Genomic DNA, 16,127 nt, shown 5'->3' on the forward strand with positions numbered 1-16,127 from the left:
CATTGGAGGTGCCAAGGGGGAAAGTGAAATGCTTTTGTTATGACCTGGGAAGACAAGGCACACAAGTGAATCACCTGGAGAGACCCTACTTCACCGTGTGGTACAGACCGCATGCACCTCCAGCAGTGAGAATGCAGGGCGCTGACCATCTTGCTCTGGGTCTCAATTTCCTCATCTGTAGTACTATGGACCCATCACCCAATCATGACTCACTAGGGAGTTTAAGCGCACATGTTTTCCGACAGCGTGCCTGACTGTGAATATACTAACGCTTAACAAATTGGCAAAACGGGAAGCCGGTTCCTTTGACGGAATACAGGCCCTCAAGCTTAAAGGCTGTAAAAATGGAACAAATCACATATTGGATGGCGCCACCTGTTGTCTGTGGATGGTATTGCACTCTGGCAAGGAGAAGAGGAAAGGGGCGGCTCCAAGGGTGACCTCAGAAGATCCCACCACCAACTTGACAACCGTGGACTCAAGAGTCCAAAGGCAAGAATAGACGGATTGATGCTGTAGAATGTCATGAAACAGAAGTGAATTGCAGATCCAGGTTGCACTGACCTTTTTCTTTGGTTCGTGGTCACGGCAACCATCGGGCGAATCCCTCGAGATCTTGACCCTGGAGTCTTCATCCACCCCTCTCCTTCAGAGCGTAGGAAGCTAAGGATGAAAAGAAGGAACCGCAGCACGGGGGTAACTATAGCATTGTGTGGCTGCCTCCGTGGGTAATAATTGTTACAGCTAATATTTATTGAGTGCTTACGGCATTTAAAGCACTGCCTTATTTAATCAGTGCAACTCAGTGAGGTTGGTACTCTTATTCCCATCCCTATTTTACAGATGAGGAAATCAAGGCACAGGGAGGTTAGATGATGGGTTCAGGTTCTTACAGCAATTCCTCCCTCCTTTCCTCACTGCCTCCTTCCTTCCTTCCTTCCTTCCTTCCTTCCTTCCTTCCTTCCTTCCCTCCTTCTCCCTTCCTTCTATCCATCCAACAGTCATTTTCTTGAGTGTCAAAGCTGAGATTTTGATCTAGACAGTCCAACTCGAGAGCCCACGCTTTTAGCCACTGTGCCTGACTACCTTTGGTGGCACCTTTTAACTATGACTGATACCCATTAGTCCGGGTCTCTCATACTTAGCAAATTCAGTGACACAGGAGAAAGTCAAATCTTACTGATACTTTATTTTTTTTTAATTTTTGTTTAATGTTTATTTATTTTTGAGAGGCCCAGCATGAGTGGGGGAGGGACAGTGAGGGAGGGAGACACAGAATCTCAAGCAGCTCCAGGCTCAGAGCTGTCAACATAGAGCCTGACGTGGGGCTCAAACCCACATACCGTGAGATCATGACCTGAGCTGAAGTCAGACGCTTAACTGACTGAGCCACCCAGGCGCCCCCTTACTGATACTTTCTAATCTTGATTCATTTATCCATTCCTCCATCCATGTGCTCATCCACCCATCAATCCTCTACACACCCACCCACCATCATCCATCCATCCACCCACCCAGCCACCCACCCACCCATCCACCCATCCACCCATCCATCCACCCATCCACCCATCCACCCATCCACCCATCCACCCATCCACCCATCCACCCATCCATCCATCCACCCATCCACCCATCCACCCATCCACCCATCCATCCATCCACCCACCCATCCACCCATCCACCCATCCATCCATCCACCCATCCACCCACCCATCCACCCGTCCATCATAACTCAATAACTCTCACCTCCAGCTAGCCATTCATCCACCCACCCAATCATTCTCTCAGCCATCCATCTTTCCATTCATCCATTCTTCCTCCCTTCCATGTATCTATCCAACGCTTTCATGAACACCTGCCACCTTCCAGGCACAAGTAAATGTGGGGACAAATCAGCTGTGGTCCTCATCCTCATGTTGGCTGTAGTCTCAGCAATACATAAAAAGCAGTGTGATCTAGGCAAGAAGCTTCACTTCTGTGCCTGTGTTTCTTTGTCTTATTCTACTGGGGTTCAAAACAGAACCTGCCTCACAGGATTATGGAAAATGTTCAATAAATTAGTTCAAGCAAAACACTTAGAACAGCACCTGGCAGCTAGTAAGCCCTCAATAAATGTCATCACGTGGTGGTGGTTGTTATTGTCCTTCGTATGATTATGGTTATGATTATGAGTGCCACCATTACTACGATGGCGACCCAGGGCGCTTGTCCAGGACGGAAGCAGCAGCTCCCTCCATCCATCCCGGGTCTCCACCACTCTTGCTTATGAGATGTTTATAGGTATTTATGCAAAGAAGTTTCAGAGGCCAAACAGTTTGGGTTTCAAGGAAATAAAACTGAAAAGCTCTGCAGGGTTTCTCATAGCCTTTAATATGCTCATGTGAATTGTAAATCTCCAAGAAGGGGGCGGGGCCTGACCTAATATGAGGCATTTCAAGAAATGTTTATTGCAAACTTGCAAAACAAATGGTTGGGGGACCCAGCCATTGGCCTCCTTCTCTCTGCCTGAGGGGGTCCCTGGGACCGCATTTCCTGTCCCTCACTCCTTCACGAGGCCCCTGCTCATTCGAGTCTCTGAGCTTTTAATACTGAAGCCCGTTCAGCAACCCATAGCCTCAGATTCCCCAGGGAAAACGCTCTTGGGTCCACCTGGGGCAAGAGTCGCTAGGGCGGGCGTTTGAGAGTTCAGGTGGGGCTGAGGTGCATTAAGGACACAGCGTTGAAGTTCATTCCGAGCCACTGACTCCATATCGATTTGGGTCACTGGTGTTAAGGCGTCACTTTCAGTGGTGTTTAATTTAAACAAACAATAAAAAACTCAGTCCTGTCTGATGGATGTTTAATTCCCAGCACGGAGAGGCAGAGGGCAAGGAAGGAAGGAGCCTGAGGATGTCGGGCGTGAGTGTGTCGGGCAGGGAGGAGGGGTGGGGCGAGGAAGAGAGAGAGAATGTGTGGATCTTGGGGTGGAGGCTGGGGATGGCCCACCCTAGATGTCTGTCCCCAGAACCCAGCATCCCTCTACCTTGGCTGCCTCAGAGCGTTCTTTTCACTGCTGAGTCTCAGTTTACTTATCCATAAATTGGGCATAAATGAAGCCGCCACAGAGGGCTCTTAATGAGGGACGAGGGAGGTGGAATATGCCGGGCTCACGCATCTCATTTCCCAGCCAAGTACCGGCTCCCAGGGTGTGTGCGGGGGTGTGTGTGCATGCGCACACGTGCGCCTACGCGTGTCTCGTGTGCACTCGTGTGACTTGGCCTAGAAGGGCTTCGAAGCGCTCTGGCCTCTCCCTGGGTTCACATCCGGCTCGACAACGAACCTTGTCCTGGACAAGTTGCTTAACCTGCTTGTGTCTAAGTTCTGTCATCTGTAAAGTATGGATAATGATAGAACCCACTTTGTATGTTACTGTAAGCATTCTTATGCTCCCTGATCACTTTAAGGGTGCTTGGCTAAGAGAAGCACTTACATAAATGCTTACCACCCCCACTGTTACTACAAATGCCATGCAGTGTCATTCCCCAAACCAGGAGAGCCCATCCCCCTGGAAGCCAGGCTGGGGGAGGAAATGACACTCCGTGTTCCCCGCCCCCCCCCCCCTCGCTCCTGGAAATAAACAAGCTAGAGGTCACAGAGGGGTCTCTTTGACCTCTGGGGTTGTTCCCTAGGGTCAGGAGAAGAGAAATTTGCTTTGTGCTGCAGTGCCCTCTGTTGGGAGAGCCTTGATCAGTAACCACGGACAGAGGGAGGTGGCTGCTGGGGGAAGTTTCTGGGCTCCTGCTCTGCCCAGGGCCCAAGGAGGAGGCATGTCCCGTCGTGACTCATGGGTCTGAATGCCAGGACTGCAAAGTGGAGGCTTCGCGCTGGCAGCCAGTCCATTAAGAGTCAGGAACAGAGGGACGGTAAGTGAGTTAAAAGCCTGGGGCTGCCTTGGGTGAGTCACCCTGTGCGCTCTGCTAACCGTGCCTCTCGGTGCTTCAGATGTGCCTTTCTCTGGGGTGAAAGGAAAAGCTCCTAAACTGTGTTTATGAAGCAGGAGCTGGAGGAGTGGGCTTCCCCAGGAGAAGGTGTGCAAAGGTAGCGGGATCATTAGGAACAATCACCATACGGTAATAAACACACACTTGGCAGCCCAGCCCCTTTGGGAAAACCAACTGTGCACCCGGGCACCATGTCCTGTCTCTGAACGCACCATCCAGGGGGCTGTTGGTTCTTTGAAAAGATTCACTGCCACAGGATGCCTCCTAGCAACTGCTAAGTGCCAGCCTCGTGCCCGAGGAGCTAAGGAATAGGGCGGATCAGACAGAGTGCCCTGTCTTCATCCATCGGTCCGTCCGTCCGTCTGTCCGTCCATCCACCCATCCACCCCTCCATCCACCCTTCCATCCAAGAAATATTTATTCTGAGCCTACTGCGTGCCAGGCCCTGGCCAGGAAGACGAGAGATTATAATACAGGGTGATGTTACAAGAGAGTGGAGATGATTTGGAAGTTCTGGGGCTGAAGGAGGATTAATCGAAATCTCTCCCACTCTGCCCCAGCCCGATCCTTGGCCCGAGGAGGCAACCCTCCCTTGGCTCTCAGACCTCCTTTCCAGCCTCTTTCCAAGTATCGTTCACAGCTGGCATAACGGAGGTGACTCCGGACCCCCTTCATGCTGCTCCCTGGGGATTTCTCTCCCAGCAGGTATGGGCCAGGGCTGGAAAGAAGCATCACCCAGGCCGGTAGAGGAGCTGGATCCCCTCTCTAATGGCTGGGCCCACAGTGAGTGCGGACAGGAAACCCCACCTATCCAGGCTTTCACCTGGCCACCTGCTGCCAGTGCACCTGCCTGGCTGTGCTCTGATCTGCTCTGGGCCAGCAGAGCAGGAATGCCCACACGGTGAAGCCTGGCATTCATGCCCCGTGGGACTCACGGCAACATGCCAACGTGAGGATCCTCCCGGATGGATGCTGGAGGGCTTAGCACCTGGGAGGGAGTGGGTTTTCCTGGCTTTTTCCTAGGCCAGAGGTGGGGAGATAGAGGGGAAGGCAGAAAGCAGGGAGGGACTGTGCCCCGTGGCATGGCTGGGCCAGCCCAAAAAGAGGGTTTGGGGGCGAGGTGACCTCAAGCTGACTCTCAGCAACTCGGAGAAGGGGAGACCTGGGGAGGGGGGGCAAGACAGAGCAAAGAACAGCCAGCCAAGGGAGAAGGGTCTTAAGACTCCAGGGCTGGAGCCATATCCAGCCCAATCAGCCTGGCAGCCAATTAGTCTGATTCAAAAAAAAAAAAAAAAAAAAAAAATACCCACGTAGGGACAAACTGTAATCAAACACCTATTTATAAGGGTTTATTACGATCATTATTATTATTTTACTGAGAGGATCATTCTAAAGCCTGTCAGGTGAACGTATGCTTTCAGATCTTCATAAATGCAAATCGCTCCTTCCCCTGGGCGGGTAGGCATGAGCTGCAGCGAGGTTGGCTTGGGAAGCCCTGTAGTGAGGCTTCCAGAGGGCAGATGGAGGGAGCCGCTCCCTGCCATGGGGCATCGCTGCGAGAGGCTCGCCTAAGAGACAGCTTAGCAACCACCTACTGCCCATCTCACTCCCTACACGCCCTCGAAGGGCTGCTGGAGATACACCTGGCTGTATACCCATTGCCCATCCAGGTAAACAGAGCAAAAGCCTTATGCAGCAACCTGACGAAGCTGGGAATTCTCTACAGAAATGGCAGCTGGAAATTCTCCATAGAATGTCATAGAAAGAACACTGGATCAAGAGCCCAGAGGCCTGGATTCTGAGCCCCAGTTCTGCCCCTGGCTGTGATGACCTTTCTGGGCCTCAGCTTGCCAGGGGTGAAATTCCCTGCCAGACGCCAGGTTCCTTGCTCGGAACTTCCCCATCTAACCTCCACACCCGCCCCCAGCCCACTCCAACAACTGGAGTACCTCTCCCCTCCCAGGAGACCTCAAGGCTCATAGCCAGGCCTGAGGCTCAGTGGTGTGTGTGTGTGAGAGAGAGAGAGAGAGAGAGAAGATACACAAATCCCGAACCGCACTCCTCGGGCCTGGGGAAAAAGTGTCAGGCCTGCCAAAAAGGTGAAAATGTGGTCTCTGCCAGGAGGAAACAACCAGTTCCTAAACCATTCCTGGCTGGATTCAAGAATGTAGCTATTTTTGGAAGGAAGGAGAAAACACAACATTCCTGTCGGTACCTGGAGGAGGCCATCCATAATTTTGGAAGTTTCAGATGACTGATGCCCCTAATGCTTCCCACTGAGAGCATTAATAGGTGGCAAGGCCAGTCCTCTGGGGCCACACCCTGCCTGCTCCGCTGGGGCGGGGGGCGGCGGGGGGGGGGGGGGGGCCGGGCTTGCTCTCAAGGGAGGCTGCCTCCCTCCATCAGGCTTGGGGGTGGGGGGTGGGGGGTGAGCCCAGGGACGGGATTAAGTGGAGGGGGACCGGGTGGAGCCGACTTCTGGAGGGCAGGGGTGCTCGGTCAGCTGGGGGAGGGCTGCGAAGCTAAGGACTGCGCGGCGAGTTGCGAGTGAGGAAGGGAACCTGGGGTAAGGAGAGGGGGTGGGAGACAGGGAGGAGGGGGAGGGGGGGGGGGAGGGGGTGAGCTCTCCTTCTCCCTGCAATAAATCGGCTTAGCGGACGAGAGCCGAACAGCCCAGAAAGGATTAAAGAAAAGTCTGTATAATACAGCGGAGAGCGCGGCGAGGGGAGGGAGGGAGGAAGGGCGGGGGGCGGGGAGAGGGGGAGGGGCGGAGGGAGGGCACGGGGAGGGGGGCGCTCGCGCCGCCGGGAGAGGCGAGCGCGAGGCAGAGGGAGCGCGGTTCGGCTCCAAACTCCGGCGCTGCCGCCGATCCGACTCCGGGGCCGCGGTGGGCGCCGCGCGCAGCCGGGGGAGCCGGGAGCCGCGGCGCGCCGGGAGGACGCCCGGAGCGCAGGGTCGCGCGGCACCCCGCAGAGCCCGAGCCGAGTGGAGCCCGGCGCCCCGGCGGCCCGGCCGCGGCGGCATGGGGCGCCCCCGCGGCGCCCGGCGCTGCCCGCCACCGTCGCGGCCGGCGGCCGGAGGCAGGAGCGCGCCTGAGCCCATGGCGAGGGGACCCGCCGCCTCCGCCACCGCCTCCGCCTCGCCACCGCCGCCAGCTCCCGGGCACCATGCGAGCCGCCCCGAGCCTCCGCGGCTGCGTCTGCCTGCTGCTCGCCGCGATCCTGGACCTGGCGCGCGGTGAGTGCACGGGCGCCGGGCCGGAGCCCGGGGTGGGGGACGCGCGCGGGGGCGGGCCGCCGGGGAAGGGCGCGGGCCCGGGGCGCCCCGGAGAGGCTCGCGGCGCGAGCACCGGTCCCGGCGTGGCGGTCCGCGCGGTCGGTCGGCTCGGCCACGGAGGGAGGAGGTGTCCTCCGAGGAGAGCGCGCGCGGGTCTGTGCCAGGGTGTGTGTGTGTGTGTGTGTGTGTGTGTGCGCGCGTGTGTGTGTACGAGCGTGTGCCTTTGTTGCGTCTGTGGGTAAGGGTGTCCGGGAAGGAGCTGTGTGCGCAGAGGGTGCGGGAGTGTATTTAGAGATGTGAGTGTGCAGATGGGCTGTTTGAGTGTCTCTGTCAGTTCCACGGAGAAGGTGTGCGTGTGAGCCAGAGTGAGCCAGAGTATTTGGGGGTGTGAGCGGGTGCCGGCTTCTCGGTGAGGTGTGAAGTGTGAAAGCTTGTGTCATTGTGTGTGTGAGCGTGTTAAAGGGTGGGGAGTATGTGAGGTGTGGCGTTTCTCGCGGGTCCCGAGTGTGTGAGTCTCTTCAGGGGTGTGCGGCAGCAGACGACTATTTCGGGGGGGGGGGGCGTGTGTGCATAGGATGGGGGGGGAATGTGACACTTGGGCAGGAGTATGCGTGTATGTGGGATGTGTGGAGGTGCAGGCGCGTGGGGGTTGTGTTGCTTCGTGGTCCGAGAGCGTGTGTGCGTGCGATGGAGCGTGTGGTTTTAGTGTGGAGGTAGGGACGGATGCGCCCGGGAGCCCAGGAGGTGTGAGCAGTCGGGTGTGTGTCCCGCAAGGACTTGGTCCTGGCTGAACCAGCTCAGAGAAGCTGGAAGCTGAGCGGGGTCCCCAGAGCGAAAGATGCGTGGCTCCGCAGCTCCAGGGTCCGGGGCTCGCGGCCGCCTTCGGTGCCTCGCGCCCGGCGCCGCCGCCTGGTGGGTCTTACATGCTACCGGAGCCCATCCTGGCGACCCCGGCACCTTTCGGGCAGTGAGCCGACCCACGGGCTAAGAGCCCAGCAGGGGGAAAGCGGGACCAGCGAACAGCCACGGGCGCGGAGACCAGAGGGTCGGCGTCCTCGAGTCCCAGCCAATACCAAATGCTAAACCTGGGCGCCCAGAATCGGCCCCTCTGGAGTCACAGCCATGAAGGGGGTGGGGGGGGGGGGTGCGGGGTGCCAAAAAGTAGCCATTGTGGCCAGTAGGATCTCAGCCCCTAGCCCAACTCAATAATGATGGTAGGGGGTCAACTCTGTTTGCCTTGCCCTGCCGGGAGGTGCCTCGCCAGGCTCTGAGAGTGCCTGCCAGGAATGGGTGCTCCCCCCCCCCCCCGGCCTAAAATAACCCCGCCCACGAGGTCCTCGGAGAGTGCTGGGTCTGCGGATGGGAGAGGCTGCAGAATTTGAGCCTGAATGGTGGTCTCGCTGGCAGAGAGGGGGAGGGGTTGTGTGTGACCCAGAAGAAATGTCAGCCCCATACTTTGTCCCCTACCCTTTGGAGCAAAAGACTTTCCAAAGTGGATCAGAATCTCCCCCCAACTTTGGGGTGAGGGCTCCCTCCGTCGGATGCCTCTAGAGGGAAAGGTTATGTGGGGGGGGGGGGTGGGTCCCGGTTCCAGCGTTCGGCACTGGGCTTTGTTGAAAGGCACTGGAGCCCTCACCTGGACATTGCAGGGACAAGGGATTGGGGGTTGGGGGCAGGAGGGGAGCATCGTTTCCCCCACCCCGGAATGTGCAGAACTGACGCGGCAGGGGTGGGGTTGGCGACTGATGGTTTAAGCCAACGTTGGGAAACCCGGCTCCGTCAGGACCCCACCCTGCGAGCTCTCCCCAGAGCCCGAGAGCGGCGTTCTTCGGGCTGCCGGGCTGCGGAGAGCTGACCCGGCGTCCTGGCGTCTCCGCTCCCCTTGCCCGCCTCTGCAGGCTGCAGGGCGCAGGGGGGCTCGGGAGCCGCGGGTGAGCGCGTCTGGGCCGGGGGAGCCGGCGTGGCCTAGAGCTCGCTGCTCAGGGTGAAGGGAGGAGCGCTGACTCGGATCACGGACGGGAAACTTTCCGAGCCTGGGGCGCAGGCAGGGTTCCTGGGCCGCCGGGGGGCCCTCTTCTCCTCCGCAGAGGAAGCGAGCGTGCGCGAGGGTGGGGTCCCTCTTTCCCGGTTCCAACTCTGTGCCCACGAGGGGGCGGGGGTACGAAAAGGGTCAGCGCGAGATGTAAGAGGCTCTCTTGCCGGAGGAGGGCGCCCTTCCGGGATGCGACCGCAAGCCGTGCACCTAGCAGTTGGCTTAGCCCGGCCACCTGCCACGGGCCGCCTGGGAGGGCGGAGAGGGTAGAATCCAGGGCAGGCATTCCGAAACACGCCTGCCAGTGGTGGTGTGGAGGGGCCGGGGGAAGGCGATGGCGGTCACTGTTAGGTAGGGGCATGGCTAGCGTCCCCTTCCCTGTTGTACCCCTAAGGATCGCAGACAAAAGCGTTCAGCTTTGCAGAGGTGAGTCTGTGCCTTGGGAGAAGGCACTCCGCTGCACACAGGACTGGCTGGGCCATTAGCCCCTGCCCCTAACTACCCCCCCCCCCCAATATCTGACTCTGCATTGGAGAAACCCACGTTTCTCCAGCTTTCCGGATCACCCAGGAGCGCCCCGAGGCGTCTTCAAATCTTCGGGCCCCAGTTTCCCCTGCCTGGGCACTTCTGGGAAGGAAGTCCTGCGGTTGTCCCTGTTCAGTGGCCCGGGAGAGGGGGCACCGGGGATGGGGCGTGGAGGTAGGGAAGAGAGTGGTTCTTGGTCCTGCCTCCTTTGGCCCCGGGAACTTCTCCTGGAATTGTAGTGGGTAGGCAGGCCCAGGTAGGGCGAGCCAAAGGCCCCAGCCAGCGGCCCTGCCGTTCTCTCTCCGCAGCTGCGTGTCAGCAGGTGGGTGGGTGGGAGGGCTGGCTCGGGAGGGCCGAGGCTGCCGCAGCACTGAGACTGCGGGGGCTGCGCGCGCGAAAGCCGCTGTGGCGACTTTTAAGTGTTTATCCTTCCCCCCCACCCCCACCCAACACTCTGGGCGCGGGGCGGGGGTCGGGCACCGCTGGGTTCCTTCTTAGCCCCCGCAGGGCAGTGACGGGCCGAGCCGAGAGCCGGAGGCTCCGCCCCTGCTCCCCCAGCCGCCCCGCCCCCAGCCTGGCCCCACCCCACAGCCATAAACCCCACCCCTTTCCCACCCCAGCTGCAAACTAGAGTTTTTCCTGAGAGGTTGAAGTAATTTTTTGCCTTTTGAGCGCAGAGAATGTGGGAGCTGGAAGCGACTTCCGCGATCATTTATTCAGTGGTTCTGAAACTCCTGGTTTTTGTTTTTAGCAGGAGGACCCTCTTAGAGTAGGAATTGATTCCCACCCCCCCTGAAATCCTAACGCCTGGGGCAAGAGGGCAGGCGCAAAAGGAGAGCTGCCCGGGCTCACGCGGGCGAGGAGGCTCCACGTCGCGCGATCCTTGCACACGAGAGTCTCCCGAAACAGCCTGAGATTGCTCGTTTCCTAGTATCTGGCTGGGATTCTGGTTTTTCAATAGCCACGATTGTGTGCATCAGCTGCAGCGTGTCACGCACGTGCTAGCCGCTTCACAGGCCTCATGCAGCTGCAAGATGGGTTTAAGCTCCTTTTTTCACGGATTAGGAAACTGAGGCTCAGAGTGTTAAGATTTATTGGTGGCAGGACATCTGGCTCCGACCAGCTCCCACCTGGCCCAGCCCCAGGCTCCCTCCTTGTTTCTAATGTTCCCTCTATGTGGGGCACAGAGAATCCCTTGGGCAGGGGCGGCCGGCCACCGGTGATGCCTTAGGTTGGCCCGGCTAACCCGACTTTGCAGAACATCTGTCGCATGCATTCTTGGGGCACTTTAAGTGACTTTCTCGGGTTTCTGGGTTAGCAGTCATGAATTGGAAGGCAGAGGCCAAACAAAGAGCCAAACAAAGAAGAGACTGGTTAGTTCTGTTAGCTGGGTTCCCTGGGATCCACGCAGGTGTCTGACTTGCCTTACCACCCTACCCACATCTGCAGCATCCCCAGACCGCTTGACGTGTTTACTCGGGTGCCCAACAGATGTTTATTGTATAGTGTCTATGTGCCAAGCAGAGTGCTAAGCACTGGGAACATGACCTTGAACACAGTAGAGAGTCCCGTGCATGTATGGTGTTCACAGCTTAGCGGAAAATTGATTTCTTCACTCAGAGGGCAGGGGCTGTACCTCTGACCCTCACCGAAGGCTCACTGTGTGCCAGCATTCCGCCCTGAGCTTCATCGTTCTTGTCTTGTCTAATCCTTACTAGCACGCTGGAAGATAAAATTAGCCCCGTTTTGCTGATGAGGAAACTGAGGCTGAGGGAGGTTAAGTGACTCGTCCAAGGCCATCCAGTCAATAAGTGAATGAGCGATTCAGACACAGGACTGACTCCTTCCCTCTGTGCTCTGATGTCTGCTGGTGAGGATGGCCGTCAGGCACTTTCTCAGCTCCGGCCACGTGGAGGGTTGCAGGGTATGCAATTCCCTGTCTGGATGTTATCCTCATTGAGAGGGAATTAGCCAGTGTTATTCTGCACAGATGGCGGAAGGGATTGTCCCCGAAAGCCCTCGCCATCATCAAGACAGTGGATGGGCATCCGTTGTGGGCAGGGCATGTCAGAAAAGAGTAACACCGGGACCCTCACCCCCGCGGGCCGAGAGGTCGGGCAAGTTCATGGAACACTAATAGCTATCCAGGCGGACATGTGTCCAAGTGATTGACATCCCCTCCAGGAAGTTCTTGAGGAAGCGTGATTCCTTGGGGCTGTCAAGGGGAGGCTTCAGAGAGGAAGGAGAACTCGAGCTAGACCTTGAAGTAAAGAGAGGACATGAATAAGCCAAGGGCTAAGGAAGAAAATGTGCCAGGGGGGAAACCTGGCTGAGCAAAGAGCTGGAGGTGAGATTGTACGTGGCAGGACTAGCTCAACTCAAGACTGGTCTCCCCAGAGTCTTTTTGAGGACTGGGAGAAACGAGAGTGATATTACGGATATTACGGATACCATTTATTCCACACCTATTAGATGTTCCTGATGCATTAAATGCTCTCAGGAATCTGGGAGGCAGTGTCATGAGCCGTGTTTTGCAGATGAAGACGCGAGGCCCGGGATCTTTCTCTTTCTCTCTCTTTTCCTTCTTTCTTTTCTTGTCTTTCTTAAATAATGAATGAGGCTCAGGATCTTTTTTTTTATTATTATTAAGTGGAACAACTGGGAGTTTCAAACCCAGGTCTGAAGCAATCTAGAGACACTGCTGCTCCCGGAGGAGAGGAGAAACTATTTATTTTTTCATCACTGGAAGAAGGAATACAACAATCCTCTACCACTTGCTAGAGGATGCAGAGCCTTCTGTTTTAAACGACAAATGTCGGTGGTGGCAAAACATATATGCCATCACTTCCTAAGGGCGATCTGTCTTCAGGATGAGGTTCCTGGGAGGCAACAGGGGGTGGGGGATGAAGTCCTGGGACCCACTTTACAATTTCACTGGGGTCCATTAGCAGAGGGGGCCCATGATCACCAAGACCTACTGGCCAGGATTTCGTGGCTGGAACGAATAAATCCATGGGGCTGGAGGTGCACAGAGTCGCAGCCCAAAGGAACAGGAAAGGACATGGTGGCACCCAGGCAAAGAATCTGATCTGTCGGTCCTTTGTACATCTGCCGTTCACATACTGGATTTGCTTTGGGGAATTGTGCATGCGCCCCGCCCCTCCCTATGGTATCCCATCTTGGTAGGTGGCATAGACAGGTAAGACATCCCCAGATGAGCCCATCAGACACTCTCCCAGGGATATGAATCCAGAACAGAGGAAGACTGAGAACCACCAGAAAGTACTCCTTGCCACTGGGGGCCCCCGTGAAACTGTACTTCTCTGGTTCCCTGAGGCCAATAATGACAGGACCTACCTCCCGGGCTGTTGACGGGATGGGACGAGTCATTACATGCAAAGCTCTTGGCTCAGTCCTGTGTGCTCTGATGATTACCAGTATGAACCGTGGTTATGCCAGGGCTGTTATGGCACAAAGGGCGTGGGTCCTTATAGCGCCTGGAGCTTCGGCTTGCCCTCGTGTTCCGTGAACTTCCAGAATGTTCCACAAGTTACTTTTTGGGGGCTTGAGTTATCCAGAGTTGGTTTCGGCTGCTTGAAAAAAAAAAAAAAAAAAAAACAACCCCTCCCTAGGCATGGGGAGCCTCATAGCTGCCAGTAACACTGAAGATGACTCATGGTCCCCTAGCTCGAGGGTGACTGATCCCACCACCTGTGCCCTGACTTTCCCTGGAGGCCTAAGGCATGGCCAGCGCCCCTCCCCAACCCTGTGAAGCCCCATGAAGGCAGGGGCCCTGGCCGGGTCTGCTCGCTGGTGAATCTTCCCCACAAAGCCCATGGTGGGTGCTCAGTAAACTTGGCTGTTTAGATGCAGAAACCCATCTTTGGCCTTTAGACGTGGGTGTCCTCGTTGAACAGACTCTTTGCAGAAATATGTATGGAAAGCTTACAGCGTGTGGAATTTAGGCTGGATTCACAGGTAAACTTTCCGTTGGCCTAGTTCTGCTCGTGGATCTACACTCTTGCCTTTCTCGCGGATAATCAAAGGGCTGGAGGCTCGGGCTCCAGATGCTCCCGTCTACCCGCCGGTCGTCCTTGAGAGTTGACAAAATGCTTCCACACCCATCATGTCATCGAGTCCTCCCTCCCATAAGACACAGAGGCAGCTACTCTTGTGCCCACAGAACAGGGGAACAGGCGTGGGGAGGTGAAAAGACGGGGACAGGAAGTGGCAAGAGTGGAATCTGGGTTTGGTGGCTGCGTGCCCAGCCTTCCTTCCATTCCCCCTCACCTCCCGCCCACCCAGTGTTGCTCCATTCAGCTTACAGGGCTCTGGAATGGGACAGGTAATTCAACAGACCAGTCAACAGACCAAGAAGCATGCACTGTGGACTGGGTGCTGTCATGGCCACTTTGGGCAGCGCTCGGCTAGAAGGACCCTCCTCTGGGACTGGAGAGGCTCGAGAGTTGGTCTCCTACCAAATTGAGAGCTCTTGAGGGCGGGCATCCCTGCTCCCCCAGCCCTGGTACAAGGCCTGGCTCTGGGCAGATCCTCAAGACGTGTTTGTTGAATGAATGAAAGATTCCCACCCCCACCCCCACCCCGCCCCCGCTGAGCCTGAGGTTCAGTCCAGACACCAGGCCTGGGCCTGTTTCCCGGCCCTGACCGGTCACCTCTGGAAGCACGTCCTGGTGTGAGAATGTGTCCATTGTCCAGCACTGCTCACCATCACTCACACTGGCATCACGGCTGGCATCTGGGGGACGAGCCAACAGGGGGATGTGGTAGGAAGACCAAAGGGTTCCCTGTTCCCTCTGGCTTCTCCTTGTGTGTGTGGGAGGGCGGCCCTTGACTGGTGATGGGTGGGAGCTGGGGAAAGAAAGGACGGAAGGAACCAAGGAAGGAAGGAAGGAAAGAAACATGCTTTGAGCTGCTCTTATGTGTCCAGGCCTGTGCCAGCCTTGTTCAAGTGCGATGTCCTGTTAAATCATCCCAGCAACTTTGGGAGGTGATAGTCTGTCCCATTTTATAGATGAGGAACAAGGCTTAGAGAGATTGTGTGATTCGCCCAAGGTCCCACTGCTGGTGATGGGCAGAGCGGGATTCACACCCAGGCGTTGATTTGCACGTCTCTTTCCAACTCTGAGCTGATCCTGCCTGTGGCTTCAAAGTGACCACGGCAGGAGCATTTACACCGCGGAAATTGGCAAACAGTCCGATCAGAGCTCCCTGCAAACCCGGAGCAGGTTGTTCACATCGGCCGACAGAGCGCCGGGCGTGCCGGTCCTCCCTCGATCACTGCCTCTGTTGGACAGCCAGCCACCCGCTGTTAAGGGACTTAGGTTTCCATCTGAACTGGGTCAAGTCCCAGCACAACTGACTTCCCAGCAGAGCACACTTGAGCCAGCTGCCACCTCTCTGAGTCATGGTTTCCTGTCTCTTGAAAGTGGAGGGTGTTGTGAGGATGAGTAAAACAATGCATGACAGCACTTGGCCTGAAAGTGGTCCCCAGCCGCTGGCGCCTCCCTTCCTCCCCACCCCCCGGGGGTAGGATCATTTGCCTTGGAGTCCCTCTGATAGGCCAAGTGGGCTCACACCCCCCGGGGGTAGGTCATTTGGCCTTGGAGTCCCTCTGATAGGCCAAGTGGCTCACACCCCCCGGGGGTAGGATTCATGTGGCAGGCTAATGGAGTCCATTCTGAATTAGGCCAAGTGGGCTCACACCCCCCGGGGGTAGGATCATTGGCCTTGGAGTCCCTCTGATAGGCAAGTGGGCTCACACCCCCCGGGGGTAGGATCATTTGGCCTTGGAGTCCCTCTGATAGGCCAAGTGGGCTCACACCCCCCGGGGGTAGGATCATTTGGCCTTGGAGTCCCTCTGATAGGCCAAGTGGGCTCACACCCCCCGGGGGTAGGATCATTTGGCCTTGGAGTCCCTCTGATAGGCCAGTGGGCTCACACCCCCCGGGGGTAGGATCATTTGGCCTTGGAGTCCCTCTGATAGGCCAAGTGGGCTCACAACCCCGGGGGTAGGATCATTTGGCGCTTGGAGTCCCATCTGTAGGCCAAGTGGGCTCACACCCCCCGGGGGTAGAGATCATTTGGCCTTGGAGTCCCCTCTTGATAGGCCAAGTGGGCTCACACTACACTTTCTTCTCCCCCTCTGCTGGAGGCCGATGTGGGAGCCAGTCAGAGGATCCAGCCGCTTCCCATTAATCAGAGCGGCGGCCCTCACCCAAGCTGGACCAACAGAGAACGGTCCCCTCAAGGAATTTCAAGACCCCACAACGACACAGGCCTCATTTGAGAACAAT

At 56.9% G+C, this 16,127-nt stretch overlaps 1 protein-coding gene across 1 annotated transcript in view; it reads left to right on the forward strand.

Annotated features, from left to right (window-relative positions):
• The first annotated feature begins 7,147 nt into the window (after positions 1 to 7,147).
• The window catches only part of IGSF21 (immunoglobin superfamily member 21), a 242,998-nt gene continuing 234,018 nt past the window's right edge, over positions 7,148 to 16,127 (forward strand). The window contains exon 1 of the mRNA XM_030328031.1: positions 7,148 to 7,217. Within this exon, the coding sequence (XP_030183891.1) occupies positions 7,148 to 7,217 (70 nt within the window). The remainder of the gene's footprint in view (positions 7,218 to 16,127) is intronic.

This window comes from Lynx canadensis, chromosome C1 (assembly GCF_007474595.2).
Source record: "Lynx canadensis isolate LIC74 chromosome C1, mLynCan4.pri.v2, whole genome shotgun sequence".
Lineage (NCBI taxonomy): Eukaryota > Metazoa > Chordata > Mammalia > Carnivora > Felidae > Lynx > Lynx canadensis.